Source organism: Aythya fuligula, chromosome 22 (genome assembly GCF_009819795.1).
Source record: "Aythya fuligula isolate bAytFul2 chromosome 22, bAytFul2.pri, whole genome shotgun sequence".
In the NCBI taxonomy this organism is placed as follows: domain Eukaryota; kingdom Metazoa; phylum Chordata; class Aves; order Anseriformes; family Anatidae; genus Aythya; species Aythya fuligula.
The window spans coordinates 1,383,107-1,409,468 of NC_045580.1; the positions used below are offsets into that span (position 1 = coordinate 1,383,107).

Consider the following 26,362-nt stretch of genomic DNA (forward strand, 5'->3'; position numbering starts at 1 on the left):
TAATTTCCTATTAGAAATTTTACAGGAGAAGAACACATTGGATGGAAAAAAAGGAAAATCTTTTTCTAGGCTGCTGAAAGTTATGATTTTCTGGGCAACTGATATCTATCTTTTATTTTTGTAAATACAAAAACTTACATAAGCCTTGTATTTGAATGGGAAAAAAAAAAAAGTTACCTTAAGAGGTTTGGAGCCCAGACAATTGCCAAGTTCTTAGCGTGCATATTTGTAACAGAGCAGTAATCAGCTAGACGAGCTAAGTGTCTCATTAAGAACTCCAGTGTCCTGGAAAACAAGAGATAGGCAAATGTTCAGCACCAATGAGCAAGCCATGCTGCAAGTTACAAAACAAACCCCAGTTCATTATCTTCTTTCGCTTTGGGTGCTCACAAAAAAAAAAAGTTGAAGTGTATGGCAAGAAGGATGGTAAAGTTGTCTTTAGCAAATAATTACATAGGGGTGGGGTAAGAAGGAGTCACTCCTGATTTGTTCTGAGTAAAGGAAAAGACTGCCCAAGCACCTGTTCTCAGCCAAGTGACTGGACCCAGCAAAGACCGACATGGATGGGAATATGCTAAATGCCACCAGCACAGCAGGATCTAGAAGCAGAGCACCCTAGAGCTTCATAGCTCTTGGTGGTTTTATTATAGCATTGTCAAACAGAAATACAGCCCTTACGCTGTATTTGGGTCATAGCACAATGCTCATCTGAGAGTTAGAAGAAAGGACTTTGAATATAAACCTCCTGGTAAACAGAAGACTACTTATTTACACAGCCCAGGATTTTGAAAACCAGCAAATTTTATCTGAATTCTACTTAGGAATTGAGTGCCTCCAGCATTGTTATACACATATAAGAGGTACACAGCAGATACAAGGTTAAGCTTCACAGGACTTCTGATCAGGTAAAAATAAAAGATTGTGTTTTAGATTAAACGCTGCTGCTACCATGACATGGGGAAGAGGAGGAAGGGCCCAGCTCCACTCCTTTTAGCCAGTGCAGGGGGCGGCAATGTGAACGCTGCTGCCACCTCCTCGATGCTGGCGCTCAGCGGCAGCCTGGCTGGCACCCGTCTCTCTGTGCCCCCTTCACCATATGGCAGCAGGGGCCCAAAACTTCTCAGGCAAGAAGGGCGTGAAGCTCAGATGGGTGTTTCTGGGTGGACACAAAGCAGGCATCTCCACCAACCTGCACAGCCCTGCTGCACCTCAAACACTGCCTACCCGCATGGAAATTCTCACGGAACGGAGCAGAACAACAAGGTGTCTTTCTGTCCTTCTTCAAGCAACCCTGAGGAACTGAGGTGAGCCAAGGCAGAGCCCAGCAGTGCAGCAGCAGTGGGGGAGTGAGAGCCACACAGCTGCTGGCTGGGTTGCTGTGCTGCTGCCTGTCCCGGGCACAGGCATCCCTAAGGGATGTGCACTGGGATCCCCTGAGAGCCATTTCAGGGAAAAGGTGGAATGCACCACAGAAAACTTGACAAAGGAGTTTTTGTTTTTGATACAGTCTTCTTCAAGGCCCTGCTCCCTTATTATTATAATTAGTTTTAAATGCTAATTAATTACCAGACCTCATACTTAGTATTAAGTCCCATAAGTTAGTCAATGCTGTTTAATTACCTATGACCGTACATTATAATCAAAGCTAAGTACAATATTTATATTTATTAATGGATATTGATTAATGGTTATTGATATTTAATAATGGATAGCATAAATTATATAGTCCCATTATAATCAAATGATAATCACCATACACAATAATAATTCTTTTAATATTGGTTGATATGCATTATAATTAGTTGTCAATACCAATCACCATATACTGTTATATTTATTTAAGAATGCCATACAAAAGTTATTAATATTTAAATAGTAATGTATTATTTTATTTATACCAATCAATACATTGTCATTGGTCCAGGCTAATTGCAGTAATTATTAATATCATTTAAATAGTCATTAATATTATTTCTGGTATTAATACCAATCACCATACTTTGTAGTATGAAGACATTTACCATACACTGCAATAGTTACTAATACTGGTTAAATGAACATTAATATATATAATATGATGATTAAAGACTAACTGTTGTGCACAACAAAATAGTTATGAATACTAATTAGTGTGTCTTAATATAATGCATATCATTTAGCATGTACTATTCTAATAAGCTTGTATTGTTTAAATAATCAACACAGTATAGTTATTATTTCCCAAAGATCACTGTTAGCATTTGCTAGTTACTATTATTGCTATTATAGTTAAATATTAAATAGATAAAACGTTACTAAGCATTGCCTTGCAATAATGCAAGCAACCACTCCAGAATACAACACGATGCCATCCATCATCCAAGCTGCCCCACCACGCTCGTATGTCTTGCTGCTGCTCCTTATGTATTGACATATTCAGCACTGGCCTGCAGCTAAAAGCTATTTGGGGCAGGGGGAGGATGCTTACAGCCAAAATACATTTGAACAACTTAAACCACAGTCCTGAAGCAATTTTTTGGTGTTCACATTTCACTGTCTTTACTGCTATTCCTAGAGAGGGTATTGTGCCCCCTCAGTAAGAACATTTCCTTAATGATATCAGCCACTTGTGCCATAACGAGCTTGTATTTGCTTCCTATACATACTTTCCAGAGGAAGTCAAATAAGACGATATAAAGTATATGGTGTTTGTCTGGTAATGATCTAATTATAATATAAATCAACTTTATGTAGCCATAAACCATTTTAATATATACAGGCACAATGCAGCTATCTTAAGAGGAATCACACCATTACACTCTTGAAATGCCAGCAATGCCAAGCTATAAACAGACTGAAGGCTGTACTAACCTGTAGTGAGGTGGGGGGAGCTGCTGGATGACATCATGGATTTTAACCAACCGTTCGTCATCTGTAGCAGCGGAGACAGCATCCTGGAATAGCACAGTAAATGACTGAGATACGAACAAGGCCAGATACCTGACACAGGGTCTTGAACTAAGTGGACAGTGCACTGTTCTCTAGTGCTGATACAGAATTTGTTGAGCCTCTCAATCTTCCAAGAGGCATCCGTCTCTGGGGACAGACTGACACACAGCTCAATGCAACAAAGGGCAAGTAATTCAAGCTCTGGGCCAGTTCATAGCTTGATTGTACAGCGCGATTCCTTGCAGTGGGCATTCAGTTCCAAGTAGCATTTGCTTCTAATCCCATTCCTGTTAGATAAGTCACCAGGGAATGGCAGAAGATAGGGGAATTCTTGCAAGCACTGTTAATACCCTAATAACCTTCACTGGGGCCCCTGGAGTGGCATCAATAGGGCGCAGGAGGTGACACAAAGGCACAAGTGAGTAAACCTAATGGGGCAACAAGAAAAAGGCTCCCAAACCTGGGGCCTTGTTGCACCCACCTTTTGAAGGGGCAGGATGTTAACAGCAGGTGGGCATTTGGTGTGCAGCATGAGCTGTATTGGTGTTAGGCTGGTGGTTTTACAGACACACACTTTGGGCCTCTATAAAAACACCAGCCTAAAACAGAATTAAGGCAAAGGAAGGTGTGTACATGTGCAGATAACAGGTCATGCTGTGAGGTAAGTGGAAGACGTTGCTTTGTACTCACAGAGAACTTGTCGTAGAGGTGGTATGTCAGCAGGGGGTTCGGGAGCTCCCGGAAGTACAGTTTGCAGAGAGAACTCACAGAGTGAATGTCATGGACGTATGTTTCCTTAGTTAGGTCAGGAATCTGTTCAGAGTCAAACTCATGGCTGGAGATGAATACACAAAAGTGGGTAGAGGGAGGTTGGCAAAGAAGAAAGAAAATAAAAAACAACACAAATTACAGTTAAGCAAAGCAAGGGTTTCCTGATTTACGGGATAAAACAATTACTTAGTCACCAAAGCCCCCCGAGCCATGCTGGTGCTGCTACTAGATTGTTTTTTTTTCTAAAATGAGACTTTTTTTTGGTATGGCCTTTTTCAGTTAGTTTATAATCTAAGCCTACAATTTAATCTACAATCACTTTTCCTGTAACAGAGCCCTTCACAAAATCTCCAGAGCATGTTTTCAAAGACCACGGAGGCAATCTGACTGTTCAACTCCCGAGGACTGTGACAGGGAGCTGCCTGGAGGAAGAGTCCCCACAGGTCAGAATGAAAGCTGCTGTCCCTTTGCATTTCAGAGGCCTGGAAACTGAAATGATAAAGCAATGCTGAACGGCAGCACCGCTGGCACTGCTGCACATGGAAACTACTGTGTGCAGAAATTCCTTGGGTCCAAGCTGGTGAGCTGAGCACGCCTCTGCTATGGGGTGAAGAGAGCCAGCAACCACATAAAGACAAACCCTGAGCATTCCCTTGGTTTTCAGAGAGAGGAAAACCAAAAGCACAAACATCTATGAAATAAAAGCTGAGCTTAGAAGGCCAAGAGCTGGCTCGCTGCTCGGATATGCGCATGGAGATTGCTGTTTCAAATTAGCAGGCCAGATCTGCAGGGGCTGGCATGGCCACAGGGAGCTGCGAGAACATGGCTGCTTTAGCTGGAGCTCAGTTTCCCTGCCATCGTCGTTAAGCTGTAAACCCAGCAACTTATCATCAATGCGGGGAGTCACCCTGTCTGCACTACAACCACAGCAATGGCAGGGACTTAGTGGCAACAGCTCCGGCCTCCCTCCAGTCCAAGCCAGACAATTTGTAACACAGAAGATAAAACACGACTTAGGCACAGGTCAAACGCCAAGCTTGCCCCTCTCTGCTACAGGATGGAACCAGTCTGAATCCATGTCCAAGGAACCAGGCATATTTGTAACCTCAGTGATCAAGTGTTCGTCCCTTACGATACAAGGAAGGAGCTCCTTTCACCTAGACATGAAGCTGTGTGAGGGAAGCCAGTTCACTGTGCCAGTGAGAAGGGGAAGAGGGGTTGACTTCTTCAGACAAGAAGGTGAACATCTGCCCCAGCTCCTCATCCCAAAGGCAGCACAGAGGAGGAAATAAAGGTTTCTGTTTTCCCCAACCGATGGATTCCCTGTAGCCACACTCCTCAGCGCTCAGTGTACGCAGCTCCCACAGGCACGTTCTGACTCATCCCTTACTCACATTTGGAAGACAAACTTGTTTCCTGCACTTGGCTCCGCAGAAGAAGAGAGCTCAGAAGAACAATCAGGGAAAGACACCAACCCGCCCAAACAAACAAACCGAGCCTTGGTGGACACTCTCTGACCATCTCCTGCCCTACCCCAGCACTCCTGCTGCTCCAGCACACCTTCCCAAGGAAGAAATCCCATGCCATGTTAGAGACCTACCCCTGCAGAAGCAGAATATGGAGTGAAGAAAGGGAAACCTTACAGGCAGTCTTCTTTCTCTGACTATATAGAGAACAACTTATTTCTTTTGACCCCCAAAGGTAGATTTTTTAGCGGAAGAACACAACTTCACAGCATCTCAAAAAAAGCCAGAGCCAAGTACAGGGATGCCCATGCCAACCTGACACTCACTCCAGTTCATCTACCGTCCAAATAAAGGCAGCTACTGTGCTACTAAAGAGCCAGCCTCTGTCCTGGAGTGAATCTCTCACGTGGAATAAAATTCTCTTAACTTTCTGTCCAACCAAAAGAAAAAAAACAACCACCTTTAAAAACGGGAAATTCAATTCTTCTATTAAAACTTAACAACAATTGCTCATTTATAAGGGCACTGCAGAGCTAATTTTGAAATAAGCTTAATGATCTGTTTATATAGCTGGAAACTCCAGCAATGCAACATGTCCTACATTAATCAAACACTTATGAAAAATCTGTCATGAAATTTGACAGGGATAGTGTCTACAAGTTATACCATGTACTTTCAGAAAATTGAAAAGTAGGCTATCGTTTTGTTCTCTGTACTGTACCAGGGTATTATGCAACTGAAGTTTTAGAAAAACATTTTAAAGCACCTTTGGAATACATCAAAAGACAATATGGTTATAAAAGATGAACTAGGGCAGTGATTAGAAACATGGTCCAGCACATGTCAGAATGGGGAATTAAAGGGATATAACTGAAGTAAGGGCAAACATTTTATTCAGCCGACTCTGCTCTGGACAGCAGCTACAATCAGAGTCTTTGGAGCCTGCATATCAAAGGCTCAGGGAGTAGATTTTTGAAATTGAACTTGCTGTGATGAAAAACAGGATTAAGCTGAACCAGAATAAGCCCATCCATACAAGGGTTTGTGCAGTAACTGTACTGGCTCAAACCCGTCCATTTAACTTGGGAATAGCTGGTACAAAAAGGATATCCTTCATATGGAAAATACCCCTTTGCTGCCTCTGTGAAGCAGCGGGCCTACGATCAAAACTGGAATTAGTGACATCCCAGTAGGTTCTCTCAGACCCTTCACAAGAGAAGAATGCATACCAAATGATGGGAGGAAGAAACGGGGCCTCACAAAAGGATAAAGGGCACTCAGAGTGATTTGAACAGCTCTTGAGTGGGGACAACACACACCTAGCCTTCCTTCTCACAGCCACGCAGCAGGGCCATGCCACCCACCATGAATTATGCAAGTACTTATTCACATGTCGCTAATTAATTGCTAATATGCCAGAACTCCAAAGCAGCAAGGAGAAGTATCAGCTGCTCCAAAGGGCTCCAGGAACAAGAGGAAACAGGAATGAAATTTGACAGCAGTGACACCACAATCCCCGAGCCTTCCAATACCCATCCTGAAGGAAAACTTCCTACAGAACGAAGTCTACTGAACAACCCTGCACACCTGTGAAAGAGAACTCCAAGGCAGTGGCAATCCCAGCACACCATCCTTGGAGTGCACACTGCACACACAGAGCTGCTGAGCAGCCAGCCCCATAGCTGGCACGGGGCAGGCTCCTGAAAACACAGCCCTTGAATCTGGCACACACCTCATTCCGCCTCTACAAGCAGGTTTGTCAGACACGGTGCTCTTACCGTAGTTTCTGGATGTTGGACGCAACTCCAGACACACGATATATTCCATCCACAATGCCATATTTCTCAATGAATTCAGTGCAGCTCTTGAGAACCTGGGGAACTAAAGAACAAGTGTCATTGGTTAGTTGAGCATGTTATTAAAGTCCTCGTTCAGGCTGTGGTCTTGTCAGATCCCATAAACTAAACCCAGCTGGGCTAGTGCTTTACATCTTCCTTAGAGGAGAAAGCCTGTAAGAGTTTTAAGTGCAGGATTTGGGAAAGAAGCTCGACAGAAGTGCATTCTTTGCTTTAAAGAATGCCAGGATATATGAATCACGTTGGAAAAAGTCAATTCTGGTCAAGCAGAGACAGTGCAGGTCCCATTACAGTTCCCACAAGAGCTGTGGTGTTAAATCTCATGTTCAGAAGAGTTATAAAACTGAGTCGATACGCTCTCTTTGGCCAAAAGGCTTTGTTGCTTTCAGATCTATATGGGAATCGCCTGCATAGCTTGGTTTAAGCAAACACAAATGTTAAAGAGATGCTACTTTCTGCACCAGGGACAGCAGAGTTTTTACAGCTGATAATTTCCTCCCCAAAGCCTACCAGAGCGTGACTGGATTTAGATAGCTACACAACATACCACACTCACAGAGATGGCAGATAGACCAGGTTATGACAGAATGGAAAAATAAGCCCAGAAGATATAATTAGGTGTCAAGTTAATATTCAAGCCACTTCACCAACCAATTCTTTCCAGTTGACTTCTCAGCCCCATGCAGCATCCACTGCCTGAGCTATCTGTCCATCCTTGTAGGCTTAAGGAACAGCAAATCATTGTATTTATCGTAGGGAGATAAAACTGCTCTGAGCACAGAAAGAAAATCAGGACTGAGCTCTTGTGAACATCAGCAAATCAGCATGGAAAAGCTCACATCCTTGTGCACTCCTCTGCAAACCACCTTTTTTCCACAGCTCCTTTGATGATCGAGATTTAGTCTTACATTAGATGCCATGTCTGATCAATTTGCCACGTGGCACAGATTCTGAATAGGTCATGTGGCAAATCCCCTTACATCAAGCAGCAGATGCCATCTGCCAGTCAGTTTGATTAAGTGCTACCCAACTTGGATGCTCTGTGCTCTCCCCTCCCAGTCACTTCACTGCTTTTCTTTGGGCTTGCAGCACACAGCCAAACACACAGCTAGAGAAGAGACTAATTTCAAATGGTTCCTGGGAGTCGGCATCATCCTGGGTTAAGCACGCATCTGCTCCACACTCGAGCACAGGCCAGAACAGGCCAGAAGCTGCATGGCACATCAGTTGAGCAAGAGCAGCTATACTAGATGAGACCCTGCAGCTGGGATGCCCAAATATACCAAGAGGCAGTCAATACTCAGCCAGTCAGACTCCAGTTTCTCTAGCACTAGGCATTTACAGCATCTCACACGGTTTTCCAAAGCACGGTGCAGACTCTGGGGCACACAAAACCCTTGTACACCAAGCAATGGCATAGAAAAAGTGTTGGAAACCAAGCGCTGCTTTTTGGGGGAAGGAAATCCATCAGAGGTGATTACCTTCTTTTGCTCTCCCCTGTAGATGGAATGGAAATTTTAACTTCCACTAATGCAGCCAAAGGCTTTTACAGAAGGAAACCTCAGCATCTGCTCTGAAGAAAGGCACCTCTCGCAGCCTTGGGAGCTCGGAGCCGCAGCATACTGCTGGCATTAGGAATCGGCCAGACAGCATGCACAGCTAGGCATCTGAGCCAGGATAAGCAACAACTTCTTGCTGCTGAGTGAATACACATTTGGAGAGCATGTTGGTAAAATGTGCATCAGTCATCCACAACACCGTAAGCTAAATGTCTTGAGAACAGAGCAGGCGGAACAGATGGCCCTAAATCCTAATATGGTTTCAAAAAACATTTTTAGAGGACAACACTTACCCCTTTACGCAAAAAGATTCAACACCTCTTCAAGAAGAAAGTTTTAATGCTTGAATTGGATAGGGTGGAAATTACATCATACTCAAGCAGTTGCCAAAAGGGGCTGCCTACGTATTGCACCGCTCCACCGTGTTAGGAGCAAGTGCGACCCAGGTATAAATGGATGCAGACAACCGGAGGTGAGAACAGCACCACCCCTTGCAGTGAACACAAAGGACAGCCTTCAGGTGCAGACACAGTTGGTGCTTTCTTTTCTTGCATGAGGAAAGAGAGCACCCTAGATGGCAAGACACACTACAGCAATGCACCTTTTGGTTTCTCTGAGAAATGGGCAGGACTACATGAGATGTCCACGTGTATCTCTCTTCCCACCACCACCCATTAAGAAAGGTGAGAGGTCACAAATCTGTGATCAAAGAGCTAAGTGAGGATGCTGGGCTCAGCACCGAATCAGCTCGACTGCCAGGGTCACAAAGGACTAGGCAAGGAGGTAAGGTTTTAAAGTGTCGTGGCGAGACCTGCTGATGTGTGACTGCAAAGCCCAAAGATTTCAGTGGTCGATACTGGAGTCTGAATGGGCACCCCATGAAATCAGCTGCACCTGCTGAAATAAATAAATAAATAAGCAAGTAATAGCACATTCCCTGCCCACCTAATTCCTACCAGGGAGGCTGCTAATGTCTGAGAGGGATGATGCACATGTGGCATGGGGGAACCCCCCCGTTTCTCTGCACACCCTGAGCACGGCCAGGACACCTGCCTGCGTGCCCTAATTGAAGGCTGTGCCACAGGGAACAAACCTGCGTGTTTCCAAGGCCTTATCCTGCTGGGGTTTATCTAGCTGTGTCAACAAACAGCACGGTAAGAATGGTATTTGTGCACCAGTTCTTCTGAGCAGCAACCTGTTGTGACAACGTGAATCAGGTCAAGGGAGCACGGAGGGGAGCAGTGGGCTGCAGCAACAGCAGCGTGCTTCCTAAACCATTCCTCTGTCATGGACGGGCCCGGGCACAGTTAGAAAAATTAATATACATTGAAAAAAAAATCTAGCAGGCTTGTTCTATGCATTTCCTAATCTGGTTGCCAGGACGATCTGTTCTTTAAGCTAAATATATCATGCCAGCGCCACAGATATTTTTGGGGGAATGCTGCATGGTTGGAGAAGTGACTGAAATACAAGAAGGGCCATAATTACCCTTGAAGGCCCTTTGCTGGAACGGTGATTTGATTTTACTCATTTTTGAACAAAGATGACGCCTGACAAATGTGTTTAATCTCCCTCGCCCCTTTGAATCCTAAGCCCCTTAGCTACACATCCATTAGCACACATTTCCATGTACGCATGCAGGGCACAGCGCCTGTTAGCACCAGCGCGGAACAGCAGGGTGACAGCACAGGCTAAAGCTTGGGATCGTGATTGTGAAGTGCACCAAGACCACCACCTACGGTTGTGACTTTTCCAGGTACCTACAGCTACCTTTACATAAACCTGTGTCCCCTGCCATGGAGGTGAACTTACTGGTGTTCAGGTCCTGACTTTGGCTTCTGGATCCCAAACCAGTCACCAGATTTGAATCAGAAAGCTATGTCACAGCCGCATCCCAGGGGGAAACCAGCAGGGATTTCTTCTCATACGCTGTAGCATCTACACTATAATCCTATTAATATTAGTCAATTTCTAGATTTTCCTGCAATTCTAACGACCAGAGTTGGTGACCCAGGTGGTTTGTAGTAACAGCTGTGAAGGTCCACTATGCTCAGCACCCCATTTCTGACAACTGCTACAAGCAGGCCACTTGAGGAAAGACCAGCACAAGGGCAGGGCACCTTGCATGTTATTATATTCCTCCAGTCACCAATAACCCACTGCTCAGAAAACTTGTGGGCCCAGAACTGGTGTCTGTCGTTATTAAACCCAGCACAGCCCCTTCCAGATCCACATTCCCAGGCAAATAACAGAAGTACTAACACTGGATGTTGGGTTTATTCCTGTTCTGAGCAACACCATGTTCATCCACTGGCACCAGGTAACTTCTCTGCAGTAAAGTCACAGACTCAGCTGCAGCCTGCTAAAATCCACTGGCAGCTGCCACTTTTGAACACCTACCTCTTCATGAGAATCCGAGCACCGTACACATCTCCCATTCCAAAATCCATCACCTCCTTCCCATCTCTCACCCCCTCCCCTTCCCCATCTCAGACAGCAGGTAGTGCCAGGCTGGAGATGTGGATGCGTCAACAAAGTGGACCCTGGCACATCTGATCGCCATTGCAGCTAAAGCAATTTTTTCAACTTGCTCCTGAGTATCTCTCAGCTGGTTTGAAAGGTTTATTGCATCTCCTAGGGCTCGTTAACTGGTTAATTCTTTCCCATTAAGAGGAAGCAGAAGTTTTATGGTTTTCATTCTGAAGACCATTTTGCTTCATCTTGAAATCAGTCACATTTCCTCTCCTATCATCTTGCTTTTATTTTTTTTCCCTTTTAATCTTTTGTAATGGTCCCTCCCTGGGTTTTGGGAGGCTTTTTTTATTTTTTTTTTTTATTTTTTAATTTTTTTAAAGTACGTTACTGGAATCAGCACTATTTGTTCAGGCTGGGGAATGAGGCCTCCCATCAAGCTCCCCTCTAGCAGCATCGTTTTCACAATATTACAGTAATAAGGTGAACTGCCACATAAGCCAGGCCTTTCGACTGGTTAATGGACCACAGCATGCTGAAATGCAGCTGCTCAGCTGAATTCCACACATAGCAAACAAATGCGGAAAGCTGAACCTGCTGCCCAACAGGAGTACAAAATAAACTGTCCTGAGCGCCACACCAAACCACCTAAGCAAAAGAAATAGCCATGAATATCAAGTACCCGTAATGATAATTAGGAAGAATATGAGAAAGAATAGAACCGAGAGCAGAAATGCAACAGTAGGTTACAGGCTACATTTCGAGCCACACGAATATAAATTTAAAGAATCAGCTACAAAGATGAAGCTGAGGTGGGAGACAGCTTACGTCCAGGCTGCCTCTATAAACAGTGAGGAAAATCAGGTACCTAAAGAAGACAGCGTGCCCCAGGAACGTGTGGTGCAATAACAGGATGGTGTGGATTGTTTTAGGGATGTGCCCATTTCTTAGAACTTTGTGACTAGCTGAGACTTGGACAACTTCTAGACACCTGGAATTAGCCAAACAAATCCTGTCTCCCTTACCATATAAACACAGTTACGTAAGAACCTAACAATGAATATCCTCATCCAAGGAAGTACTGTTGCTTTTACCCCAATCATTCTTCCTCCTATTCTTAGCTCAATTTTTCAAAGAAACTTCCAAGAATTTCCTTAAAAAAATACAGTAAAAAAACTCTTCAGACTGTAACTTTTCTCAGAACCTCACTTCAAACTGCTCCGTTCTGGAACTCCTCCCTCCGCCTTACAGTGAAAGCTACGCAGGAAATTCTTGTAAAACAGCACGAGACAGAGAGGTTACGGACTTTGTTTTCTTGCCCTGTCCTGTAAGGAACACCCTCTGCAGGAAGGCTCTCTGCCACCCAGGGAATCACCTGCACGTGCCATTTTATAAGCACGCGGACCCCACCATGCCCTGCATGTTCAGAAAAACAACAACTGGCTTGGAAAGATTCTCTTCTCAGGACTTTTGGCTCCTTCCTAAATCTGTGTCCTTAAATTTGAATCAGCAGGATTAAGAGAGAAGAACAAGACCAAAGAGTGAACTTCCTGTGAGATGCTCTCTTCCTGATTTTCAAGAAGTGTGACCCACATTAAAATGATTTATACTGTTGAAGAGCTGGGTAAAGTCCAAACCAGCTACCACAAGCTGCACTATTTCCTGATAATGTGCAGTGCTCTTATTTGAAATTATGACTTTTGTACTGTAACTCATGATAACAGAAGAGGCAGCCATAAAGCATGAGTCAGTTTCCATGCAGGTACCGTGCAGCGCCCAACTGTGTAATCAGCCTCCAGTGCTGGACTCTGCTTTATAAGACTGGACTCTTTTTATTTATGGTAGCTTAGCCAGGAACTGTGTACAAACAAAGTGCAAGGTTCAAGCCTAAGAAAATAAATCCCGTGGTGCTGCATCAGGCTAGGAAGGCAGTTCACCACGCTTTTTAAGTCCTGTAACATCAGCAACACTCTCAGTGCTGCGGGTATGTCTGTGCCAGGGCATTTTTGCACTTGAGCACTGCAGTGCCATAAACCATGCTTACTCTTAGTGCTTTTGTATCAAAGAGAAGAACCTTTATATTGTACGTCCATCTCCCAGGTTGTATCCACCCAAGTGGGGATAACAACTGGGGTTGTATTTTTGTTTTTAATACAGAAATGCATCACATCCATTAAATGGAATAAATATACTACTAATACGTTCATATGTAGGCTGTGCTAGTGCTTTCCGTATAGCTCAATTACATGTACCACAGTAAGTTAAGACTGAAAAAGGTATCCACCTTGGTAAGAGCAGAGAGGGCTAAGAGCACAAGCAATTCCTGCATGTAGTGCAACATTTTTTCTCATGTTTGTTCTCCCTACAGCTGTAGTGTTTCGAAATGCAAATTAATTTTCAACTCCCTGCTGTCCTCTGGGTCACTCAGGCATAAAGAATTTCTCCTCTCACAGCTGCGGGCAGGGTAAAAAGGGAGGGGACTGAGAGATTGTCTCTTTTCTTTACTGCAAAAGCTTGTATTGCCTTCTCAGTTCTCCCTTTTTGCAACTACTTCCCCCCAAACAAGTCATTCTCCATGGGGACCCCACATACCTCTTTGTAATGCTAACCCCATACCCAATAATCTTGAGTTCCAGCAATTCAGAGGGCAGATGGTGAAGCAATAACACTGCCTGTTATGTTTGGACATTTGCCCAAAATATCTTAGAACTACTGGCACTCATCCGCAGTTTGGGATAATTATTGCTGTTTGTCCAGGCTGCTGGACCCGTCCTTTACGTTACAGGGGTTTCTCGCAGAGGCACAGCCTGCAAGGTCTGAAGAAATGCTGAGGCACCTGAACCACACAGGCTTTTCGTGATTTACAGAAGGGCTCGAGTCACTTCGGCACCTTTTGGTTTCCAAAACACCTAACATGTTTAGATCTGTGAAATTATGCAAACCCAACTAAGGAACAAAGTAAATCTAGGAGATACCTGGAGAACAATGGAGTTACTTCCTCCAGGCACTCACCAGGCTGTGGGTCTCACGTGCTGACCTGTGGTAACACCTGAATAACCACTGTTTAATGTTTATATGCCCTTAACCTTCCAAGTACCTCACAAACATTACAAGTTTACCCTTGTGGCACCTCGGGGCAGATCCGGACTGTTAAGTTTAATTTCACAACATGGAGATGGAAGCAGACACCCAGCAAGATCGCCAAGGCCATGAACTGTGCATGAGAGATAGGGTTTGAGCTCAGGAGCACCCGGCTCCCATCACAGAATCATAAGGTTGGAAAAGCCCTCCAAGACCATCTGGTCCAACCATCCCCCTATGATCAATATCACCCACTAGACCATGTCCCTAAGCTCTCACAGCTCTGACTACAGCTTAGCTCTTCAAGTTGAATGCCCAAGGCCTTTGGAGATGGATTTTGATTTAAAAAAAAAAAAAAAAACAAAAAAAACAAAACACTATAAATTGTGAAACACTGAAAGGAAACTGGTTTTGGCATGTCTGAGGCTAACAGGTTTCAATATATAGCTAATCACCTGAAAACAGGGTAGCAAAACGAAGTAGTCGCCAGCAGGATAAATTGAAGGGTATGGCTGATATTACCAGTAAGCTCGAAGGGGCTGTCAAGTCACAACAGCCCCACTGAATTACTGCCCCAGAATGCAATTTCACAACCATTTTTTTCAAGTTCATACATCGACTGTGTGCAGAGCTGAAACAAACATGGGCTCAGATGCAAGAGACAGGACAGTATTTTGGTATGTCACTGCATAACATAAAACAAGCAGAAAACAAAAAAGGTTCATAAGAAACAGATATGGCCAGTTTGGGATCTAACATACAAGTCAAATCACTAAGAGTATGCATCTAATGATTCCTCAAGCACAAAAGGAATCATCTGGGGAGGAGAAAAAGTTTACTATATCCCTATGGCATGAAGCATATAACCAATTTTTAAAGTTTCAAGTACTGAAAAAAGTTCACTGATGGAAACTCACGGCCTCCCTATCTATGAATTGCTGTCTTCTGAGTTCATTCACAGCCACTGGCAGAGCTGCTACAATTTCATGTTAACTAAAGACATTTCTTCAAGAATCTGCTCTTTTCTGAGCAGCTGTGTACTCTACAATTACCTTCAGTTTTCTCAATAGGATTGTACTGTACAAATACTATTTAACTAGGTAGAACAGGAAGATTTCCAGATTCATCAATACTTGCATTATTAGGTAGGTTTGTCAGGAAACACAAGATGCAACCAACTGCATGGTTGGACTAGTTGATCTTGGAGGTCTTTTCCAACATTAATGATTCTATTTCTGAGCTGTAGCTCTGGATAGCAATTCTGCATATGGCACGTGCTTTACTTATGGCTCTTTTCTCCCCCAGATATCTGAGGGCATTACAAAATGTATCAGGTAAGTAAGCATGCATTATTTTTCCTGCTGTGCCAACAAGGAACTCAGGATCCGCTATTTTCTTCTTACACGTATTTTAGGGTAAAGGAAGGAGATGGATCCTATTTGAAGGAACTTGCCCAAAGTCACACAAGAACTATCTTGGCAGAAAAGGACATGAATACAAATCCTTCAAATCAGATTTATGTCCTAAGCATGAAAACTCCTTCGGACATGTAAATGCTTAAAAACTGAGAGAGTAAAAAGGTGTAACTGAGGAGTAAAAGCATGATGCCATAGAACCTACCTGGAGGTCTGAAACTTTTAGTTCACATTCAAACTTTTCAGCTTGGATACTCTACCTATTAAGAGTACAAAAATGCCCAAGGGTTCATTCACAGAATTTATGTATCTAATATAAACCTTCAGCCTCAGTCACAGCCAACATTCTCCTCAGCCTGTTGTAATGACTGTGGCCAATTTAATAATTCTGATCTAAATGTTATGTTTAACACACACAACCTACCTTTTTTGTGCAGCACTTCAATTAATCTTTGTGTAAGAACAAGAAGTTATTGCTTAAACAAACCTATTGATGTGGTTGCCAGCATTCAAGTCCTAACAGTTCCAAGCAGCCCTGGGGAACTGCACTCCAAGATCTTTCTGCTGCCCCACGACTATTTGCTATTTGAATTGCAGCGAGCCCACGTCAAGCTTGAGTATCTATTTCTGATGGGAACCCGACAAATGCTAAGAAGGCTTTGTGAAGCTAAAATCTTGAAGGAAAACAATTCTCTACAAATGACATCATGAGCAGACATTCATCTGAGCCTTGCGAGCATAAACTGGAAGTTCCTGGATTTCAGGGGCTGTCTTGTGTTTATGTTTAAAAACAGTACTTCGAGAGAGGAAGGAAAAAGAATAATACATTTATAAATATTTATAGCTTTCTACCTTTTAGCAAAGTTTTACTTCTTGTTGTTAATATTCAATTTCATCCTCAAACAGCAAGAGAGTGGGCACCAGCTAATTTACCCCCAAAGAGTTAAAACATCAAGAAAAAATTAATAAATATGTAAGACTCAGCTGTCCTGAATTCCAAATCAAGACTTCCTTCACAGATGGCAAAGATCCAAATCCATTCAGCCAGACTTTTATTATAATTAAGATTATTAGCTAGTAAAAGGGACTCCTCACATTAATATGAGGAACCAAAAGAGATGACATATAGATTACAAAGCTTATCCTGGAGCTAAGGGGAACCAGACTTTTACAGATCCCTGCCAAGATGCTGCCCAAGATCTCATTCCTTGGGTTACTCTGTTCTGGTAACACTGTTCTTCCTATACTCAAATCTGCAATAAATTAGTATCAAAGGCAAATGTATCACCCAGTGGCAGCCAGGGGATTACTTGAAGGTAAGACCAGAGGACCCAGAACAAACTGTGATGTCACCTCAAGTCCCAAGGTGCTCTTAAGAAGCTTATCTGAGGAGCGCAATGACCAGCATAAGGGAATAAAGCCATCCCCTCTATGCAGTTGTTGCCAGTGCTCAGTACATAACAGGACTGTGTCTCTGCTTTAATTTGATCTTGCATACTGTTTTGAAAAGTCTTGGTTTTCATTGTATTCTTCCTTTAATCCTACCCAACTTGTCATACATAACTGATAACAATTTTGGAGAATTGGGGAGTAATAGGAGGAATAGAAAGCAAGAATCAGCTATGTTAGGAAACCTTGTCTTTTGAAGACATTCACTTTTTCAGCAAGAACAGCAGTACTGTATCTCCCTGTTGATCACCAGTCAGTATTTTCCAGAAGAGTTCTGACTAACTCAAAGGGGAGCTACAGATCCTTTGATATGGGGAACTCGTTGAATAAAAATTACTGCCATTTCTAAATCCACCTTTTCCAGTTATGGAAACTGATGAAGTATCAAGACAACAAATGCATAAAGATGTATCAACACAACACATACATGAAGAGGTACAAAAAATACCATTTGCTTTTAGTCTACAAAACCCTCTGTTAATACAGCTGGCCATGTTATATGACTTATGCCATGAGGAACACCTCTACGCTGTTTTAGGGCACACCAGGGTTAGCCTGTACTCCACTCTAACCACCAAGAGAGAAACACTCATATTTTATCAAGTGCCAGGTACAGGTACATTTTCAGCACAGAATAGCTGCCAGTATTTGCACCTCATCTCCTGCAGTCCAAGCAATTCCAGCACTTATCCCCAGCAGCATTTGGATATAAAGCACACTGGAAAGTAATTCCTCAGCTACTGCAACTCATGGCTCACATTCCCAAAAGAGCAATGAAACTCTCCTCTGGTTCACTGACCTCGACTCACCATCCCCTACCTCTCTGCAATCTCCCGAAGGCAGAGGAACTGACACCACCGCAGTGCCAGATCTGCACAGCTTCCCTGCTCCCAGCACTGCTGAATCCAGCCCAATCCCTCGCGTGAAACAATCCATCACTCCAACGAACCTAAGGGGCTTGCAGAGGACTGGCACCGAAAGATGGATTTATCAACTGTACATTGTGGGCAACCTCCAGGCAGGTTTCCTGCCCCCTTTTGTCTGTGCAAGAGGCTAAAGCACAGGAGACAGAAGGCTGAAAGGGAACAGTCTGGGTGAAACACGTGGCTTTAGCACCAATCTACTATAAAATGATGTAACAAGACAGCACTTGACTTGATTCTAATCAGACATTTACACAAGGACTTCCTAGCCATGTATTTCAAAATGCTGGGTGTTATTTTTACTTTTCACCTGGATAAAAACGAGGGAAGGAGCTGAATGCCATAACCTTGGTGACATGCTGTCAGTGACAGCCAGGAACCCGCACAGCCTCCTAATCCACCGGCCTCTCCAGGCAGCTGTGCACAAAGTTTGTGCTAACCACCTTGCTGCCGACTCCTACGTTGGTCTTAAATTCAGGAGTTGTGGAGAGCCACGTTTTGAAACGTTCTGAGGCACAAATGAGGACATGATACAGATGCTGCAATGCAGCATTTAACCAGCTCCCACACTAAACAGACACATCCTCTGCATGCACAATTCTGTCTAATTGGGGTCAGGCTAAATTCAAGTTCTATTTGGTTTCCTTTAAGAGAAAATATTAGGGGGAAAAAAGTCTACCTACTGACAAAGGGAACAGGGCCTCTCTACTCGTCAGGGATTATGTTGAACTGGCTGCATCTTGCAGCTCCGCAAAGCCAACCAGCATGGCAGGTGTCAGCGGCACCAACCCACCTGGGAACTTCGCAGGATCATGAAGAAACAGCTACTCCCTGTTGAGCTTGGTTCACTTCCAAACTACGCTTCATTGGCAGATGAGTATTCATAACCCAGAAGGAGCCAACAAATGAATAACGCACTAAAATTAAATGGAGACAGGCCTCTGAAGGCAGGCTGCGTTGGGCGACTGCTAGGTGTTGTGCAAACCAACATGCCTGACGGCTGTATCACCACAGCCTTTGCTAGATTTAGACCCAACGGAGAAGTCAGAAATCCCTCACATCAAAACTGGTTTTACTCCTCCACGTACCAGCCCCAAATGTGTTACTTACACGTGGCAGGAAGAGGGCAGCTGGCTGTTACGCTCGGTGAGAACAACGCACCGACACACAGCCGGGCCGGTGACCAGAGCACGGGGCTGTGTGCGCCCAGCCCAGATTCCAGCTCTGAACACTTCGTCCACTCTCTATAAAACCTGAGACTGCTTTATTCCCTGACTTGGTGAAGGCCAGGGTTATCCAATCTCCAGCAACCAGAACAACAGTCTTAAGTCAGAGAGGTCTGGTACGTGCACTGCTCGGGGTGCCCTGAGTAATCACATCCAATGACAACGAGCCAACCTTCCTCCTTCACTCTTGGCAAAGTAGGGCCCCAAATCCCATCACCTTCCAGTGTGACTTACTGGGGCTCCTAATGGCCATTCTCAAAAGCAGCTTAGAACACAAATGATTTTGAAAGATCATCCTGTGATGTGCCCATGACTCAAATCCTCATCTAAGAAACAGGACAATGATTCTTCCTTCTCATCACTGCTGTTGGGTCTACAAGGGCCTCTGGGAAAGGCCTGTTCCACACCATATGGAGGTGCAACTCCTACAGAAGGGCCCCGTCATTGTGTGGAGGGCTCAAAGTGTCGGCACACTACAAACTGCCATTGAAAAAAGCAACCAAACCCCAAACCCAGGACACTGCCTGTCGACAGCTGCCAGCTCAATAATCACTGCAATCCCTACCATGAATCACCCGTCATACAGAAAGATCTTCAGGTGCAGTACTCATCCCTACTGTTGTTATTGTAAACACTCGTTAAAATCCTTTCCTCCCTCCCTATACCTGTTTATAGCGTTACTTCTCAGGTCTGTATACCACAATTAAAAAATGACAAATTGCACCCTCATCAAAAAGGAAGAGGCAGTAGCAGCAACAGCCTGCTTGCTCCACTCATCCCATCATACCTAGACACCCTCCCCTAAGGAGAAACTCCAGTAAACAGAGGTATTATGTCCTGAAGTTCAGCAGACGCAAGTTCCGTCACGCCAGCCTGACAGGCATCTTGCAGAAAAGACAGCGCTCGGCCCCAGTGCAAGACTGATCTCAAAAAATCAGGTAAACGAAGATAAATGCTTTGCTGGTTTGGATCCAAGAGCATGCTGAATGTACAGCATGCATATGGAGCTCTGCAAGATGGCATCACCTGGGCTCTTGGTCTCATTTCTACATCTCTTTCCTCCTGTACATCTCACACCTTGGTACTCCCCTTCTGACGGGAGCACAACTGGTGCAGAATGAGAGTGATACTTGCTGAGCTCACAGAAAGACAATGTGCTGCAGGAGGTAAAACCTTTCCTTGTGTTTGTACATTCCCTTCTGGGTACACAGACATGCGACCAACTCTATGCTCTCCTAGCTAAGCCATCTGAGCCCGCTGCCTCAGCTCAGTGTTTATTAAAAAATGTTAAACCCACTTCAGTTTTCATGCTTCCATATTCCTTTTATTTTCTGTCTTTTCCTCTCTCATCATTGCCTACCTGAAGGACAAGCCCAGTTCAGCAAAGTTTCAGATGGTCATGATTTCAAAACGGGGATGGCTCCTGTTGTTTCACAGGGAATTCTTGGGAAGTTAGGTTTTGTCAACTTCCCAACAATGATAACTAATAAAATAATTAACATAACTCCAGTTTGGCTCAGTGGTGCATTAATGCAGAGCACACAAATGCCTAGCCACCCATTTCAAACACTGTGGACAGTGTTATTTTCTCCTTCAGTCCTGCTAAATCTTTTGGATGCTGGGCAGCAACACACCAAAACTACCATTAATCTAAATCCATCTATAAATGCCTTGGGTTCTTTCTGTATTTCTGAACTGAGATCTTTTATAGTTGTAATCCCAAAGCATTACCAGTAGGTATCACGCACAGACTTCAGCAAAAGTACTATGTGCTCCTATAAAAATACTTGTTTATGAGGTGAAGAAACAGGACTGCATCGCTGCTCTCTCTCACTTAACGTGCAGCATTGCACTTGGCTCCGTGACTGAGGAACCTTAATGCTACAGAATGAGGGAATCTTAAAGTGCTGTGCATGCACAGAGCTTGGTTCACAGGAACCCAGAAACGTCTCCACAAAACCAATCCCGGGGATTACATCACTTGGAATACAGGTCAGAGAGCTGAATCACACAGAAAAAAACAATCCTGCTGTGTGAAATGGAGACATGCCCCTGTTAGCAACATTCAAATTGGATCTGCTTCACTCCGGGGAGTTAGGAAAGAGTTATTAAATCGAGGTTGAAAGCAACTGCTAACTTCTCAGATGAAGAGACCTCATTAGCACAGCTCAGTCACAATCACTCAGCTGCACGTGATGGCAGAGGAGGGACCAGGACAAGGAATGACCTCCTAGAGACTGCCACACAGGAGCCTCTAGTGTCATTAGGACAGTTTAGTTCAGCTCAGGGTGAGTCTTTTACTGCTAAATAAAATGCATACCCCTTAAAACCAGGCAAAAAAGTCAGTGCAGAGAGCAAAGAAGAGCTTTAATTATTGCTGACTTATGTCTAACTAAAATGGACAGGAGGAGGGCTAAGGATCAAAAAGAACTCTCTCCTTCCCATTAATGAGCTCACTGCTGGCATGTCTCCTGCCCTCCAAGATTGCTCCCACAGCATGAATATAAAACCAGCTCTATTGCTACCCAGTGGTGTAAATTACCCACTCCTGATGCAGTTCTTACATGGTTTACTGTACGTTTCTGCCTTCAAACCATGCAGTTTCTGGCTCTCTGATGCTTTTCAAGCCCCAGCAATAAAGATCTCTACTGGTTCCAATTAACAAGCCAATGAGCCTTGCCACAGTCGTGATTTCTTAAGAACAAGCTCATATTATTCACCAACCGGTAGTAAAATACTTCATGTCAGGCAAGGGAGTACACATTGCTGTTACCAATTGAATCCATTGGAAAGAAGTGCACAGAACAGCTCCTCACCCTTTACCATCCCTTTTCCGAAAGGCACTCATATGAACAAGGAACCTAAAGTACCTCTGGTAACAAATTTAACAGAGAAATTTCTTTCCTACCCTACATGTCACTTTACTTCTCCTTGAGCTCCACACAAAAGCTGGGAGACATCAGGTTCAGAATGCTGGCAGATGAGGTCTATGCAGATATGAGAAATGGCCCAATATCTACTGCATTAGGCAAGAAGCAAAAATATGAAACAGATCAACAAACTGACATAGCCAGACAGTGATGCTATACCCATCACTGATTTCCTGATGGCTCTAACTCCTGGGCAAACTGGCTGTGGCCCATTGCTGCTCCACGCTGCCTTCCTAAAAAACCCTCAGCACGAGCCATCTGTGGGAACGACCTCAGCGAGTGAACTGTGGAAGAATTTGTGTCCTCTGTTTGATACTCAACAGTGCAGGTACCTCCCTGATTTCACAGCCTAGATTGGAGATGTCCCAGTGAGATGGTAGGAAAGAACACATGAAACAAGTTCACCAAAGGAAGAGTAGTAAAAATTGTGTAATTTTTTCTTGGAATGGAGAGCTCATCTTTGCTGTATCCCTAAAGTGCTGATGGGAAGGTGGAAGTGGCAGAGAAGACCTGTAGGGAAGTCACCGTAAAAGACAGAGAAAATACAGCTATGACAAATAATATCCAGTTAACTCTTGTACATTTTCTGAAACCAAGAGGAAGGGTAGGTAAACAATCTACACTGTGGACTGTGATAGAATCAAACAAAAACAGTGAGCTGGAGAGAAATGTATGGATTTAACATAGCAGTTACTTATTCACTGACACAATAATGAAGTTTATTTCCCTGTCAACAAATATTTAGTATTTATTTGAAGACTCCAAGAGGTTTAGAACTCACCTTCAGTGCTCCTATGTCAAACCCTGATGCTTGCTTCTTTTTAGCATCAGTCTCAGTTCATCTTTCAGCCACAGATTCTCATTACACATTTCTCTGCTGGCATCAACTACTCTTTTGCTAGATATGATCCCTCTTTAGTAAGATTCCCAACAGAGGAAGAACTCAAAAATGGGTTGTTCCTTACCATCATGTCCAGAGTTGAGAAGATGCTCTCCCAAGTCACATCCAAACACCCTTTCCTTCAGGATCCCGCGCTGCCTCAGTTTATGCTTGGTTGGTCGTGACTTCATGAAGGAACGAAGGAAGGTGATGAGCTTGCCGTGTTTTTTTGACACTGCACAACAAAATAAAGAAACCACTTCAGGCCAAGCAGAACGCATTTTACAGAGCATGTAAAAACAGTAGCAACATTAATATAAATTATTTACAGAAACAGATTTTCCAAGGTCTGATACTAAATTGAGAGTTTGCTTTTGTTCTAATACCTGTCCAGTGCAGAAATGACACAACAGCTGAAATGGAAGAATTTAACACAAAGATACATTTACCCAAAATGCAGCTTCAGGTGGCACTTCACTAAAGCACTGTCACTGTACACAGGCTGCTGGGCAGCACCTGTAATGTTCATCTGTGCAAAAGGAACGAGGCTAAGCTAGCAAAACCTGTCATCTCTTCCACGTTGACAAACACGGTCTGTAGTCTCTAAGCAGAAAGAAGTGCTTTGTTACTGGCTTCCATTCTAGTAGCCTTATGCTCCTCCGGAGCAAATGAGTGACTGACAGTATCTGAACTTAGAGGATGCCCAGCTCCGGGTGCCGCAGCCTGCCCTTCCAGCACACCTTCCATCACTCCTGCCCTTCCTGCAGCCCTGCTGCACGTGGGGCAGCCCAGCCCAGAGCAGCGTTACCTCCCTCGGTCTTTCCAAGTTATTGCAAGATAACCGAATTGCTGTCTTGGTTTTATTTCATAGAAAAACAAGGTGGCTGATCTGAAGAGCTGCAGTTTCCCTCCTGCAGAAAGAATACATGAAGTCTACAAAGGGACAAGAACGCAGTTCTGCAGCCGCCCCTCTACACCTTCAGCTCCGTTTCCCACTCAACGTTGCGTGGTCTCAGCTCTGCTGGTGAAACAAGTCACCGTGTCCAAGCCAGCTGATGCCACTAAGGAGTGAAAACCAGAGCAGCCCAGGCAGCTGCCCCTCTGCTAAGGGCAGGAGGGGTGGCACGGCTGGGCTGCAGGCACCTGGGAGCAGAGGCTGAGCAGGGGCTGGGTTGGGAAGGAAAGCGAAGCCCGACAGACAGCTCTTCTTGAGGCCCACTGAAAGCACAAGGGTGAAACAAAAAAGCTCCAGCCTCCCCAACAGAAGTGCCGTTGTTGTAGACGTGATTTCAGAGCAGTTTAACTAACACAGAGGAGCTCTGCTGGTAAGAGCACACTGCTCGGCTCGTAGGGCCACGCTCTGCGAGGCAGCCTGGGCCGCTCCAGGCAGAGGGGAAGGTTCCTGCAGCCCTGAGAGGCTGCACTGATCACTCCCCAGGGCTGCTGTCTTGGAAACCAGGGAGGAAAGCCCACCACCCAGCCCATCTGCATGAAACTGTGACTACTGGAAGCAAATTCCAGCTGAGCAACGCTGTGTCCAGCGAGCAGCAGAACCAGCCCCTGCTGACAAAAATGCGTTTCTTCTGGGTCACCACTGCTCAGGAGCACATACAACTTGAAATTTCGTGAGCAGCTTTGGGTCTTGGGGCTCAGCAAAAGAGAGATTCATGCAGCAATGCTTCATATGGGCAGACAGGATATTCTTCAGCCAGACAATATGGGAAACCTTGTCCAAGGACAAGGTTGTATCACGCTGTACTTTGCGATGTTTGAATCCCTTTATACAGCTGTATTGTGCCCTCTATTTCGCCAGGTATGGACAGAATCCCTCTGTTTACAATAAGCCTAATATAAAAGACCTTAAAATATTTCTATCTGTTTGAACAGAGCAGGGTTCTGCTCTTGGGTGAAGTCCCTTTTAGCAGCATGGCACTACATTGATCTGCAGCAGCCAAACACATCTGAATATCTGAAATCCTAAAATCTCAAACAAAACCCAGGTCTGCATTTGCACCAATCAAACCCAAATCATTTAAGAGAATGCAGAAGCATTGAGGAGGACAAACTGCCTACAGGGTTTTAATTAAAGGAATTTTGTCAGTTTGCTGTGGCTTTTTAATTACATACCACAAATGAACAGATTGTGCCGACACGCCAAACGAAGTTAGAACGGATTTTGGTTGTATCCATCCTCATAGTAAAGTAATGGCTCATTTCTCATCTCCTACCAACCCTGCTCAAAACCAAATGGAGGCAGAGTCTCTGCCTGACTTTTGTGGAGTTTCAGAGGGTTAGCAACCCCCGGGCTCCTGTGATGGTGTCACTGGAGCTGATGGACCCCAGACAGACACTTTAACCAGTCTGACAAATAAAGCAATCACTAACACCCATGGATTCATCTGAATCACTTCACAGATTGCACACAGCTCTTCGTGAAGTGTCTTGCTTGACTGAATGAAAAATGAATCCATCAGATAACGGATGTGAAAACGTAGGGAAACGCAGCCAGTGCCAGCATTGCAGGTCCCCCAAAGCTGGGGACCAGGTCAGCTGGTGACCTCTGGTGTGAAAAACAAGGGTGCAGTGGATGCGCTGCCCTGCTCCAAGGACGTGCTTGGCTTGGTGCTGAAACACGCTTGCATCTCTAACCAGAATGGAGACCTGAGTTTTTAAAACAGAATAAATCTGTCCTGCCTTTAAGGTGCTCAGTACAGTTTAAAATAATTGTCTTGTTTTCTGTATCATTAAGCAGGCTCCTCCAAACGCACTCCCCTAGAGTACCTGCGCAACAGTCCGTGACACTGTCAGGGCGATGCCTGAGCAGATTAGGGAACCAGAAAATCACTTATCGATAGCCTGTTGAGACACCTGCATAGTTCCTTGGTTAAGCACAGTTTCCTGCCCAGTCTGCTCTGAATCACTGCCTACTCCGTGCGAGTGTTTCCCAGGCTAAGCTGGCTGCAGGGGCTTCTACCTGCGCGAGAATGATTCACTGATAAGGTGAGTTGGGCTTCTTGGGGCAGGGGGTGGGAAAGTGAGGAAACTCGAGCAGTCATCTCTCTGCTGACAGGTTATAAAAAAGAACAAAAAAAGCACATAGGTGTCTGATACGGATAAGCTATCACGAGAACACAGGAGGCTGTCAGGTTCGCTGTCTGTGTGCCGAAAGCAATAAAGGGGGAAATGCTTTCAGTCCTGCTTCCAAGTCCCCTGGCATCAACTGACCGTCAAACCAGCAATGCATATCCTTAGAGATTTCATTTCTGATTCATTTCTGCTCAGATCAAGCTAGCGCAGCAGTCACAGTTTCTGCATAAACACTGACGCTAAGGTTGCTCCCAGGACTCATGCAGAATAAATGTTTTCTGCTCCGAAACCGTTGCAGCCCCGCTGGTGATGGTATCAG

The 26,362-nt window shown here is 44.5% G+C and overlaps 1 protein-coding gene across 5 annotated transcripts in view; it reads right to left on the reverse strand.

Moving 5' to 3' along the window:
- The window catches only part of ARHGAP32 (Rho GTPase activating protein 32), a 264,914-nt gene that overhangs the window by 21,484 nt on the left and 217,068 nt on the right, over window positions 1-26,362 (reverse strand). For all 5 annotated transcript variants that reach the window (XM_032201829.1, XM_032201827.1, XM_032201828.1 and 2 more), the window contains 5 exons: window positions 23,042-23,191; window positions 6,944-7,046; window positions 3,619-3,763; window positions 2,851-2,933; window positions 178-285 (listed from right to left, as the gene is read on the reverse strand). In XM_032201829.1, the coding sequence (XP_032057720.1) occupies window positions 178-285; window positions 2,851-2,933; window positions 3,619-3,763; window positions 6,944-7,046; window positions 23,042-23,191 (589 nt within the window). The remainder of the gene's footprint in view (window positions 1-177; window positions 286-2,850; window positions 2,934-3,618; window positions 3,764-6,943; window positions 7,047-23,041; window positions 23,192-26,362) is intronic.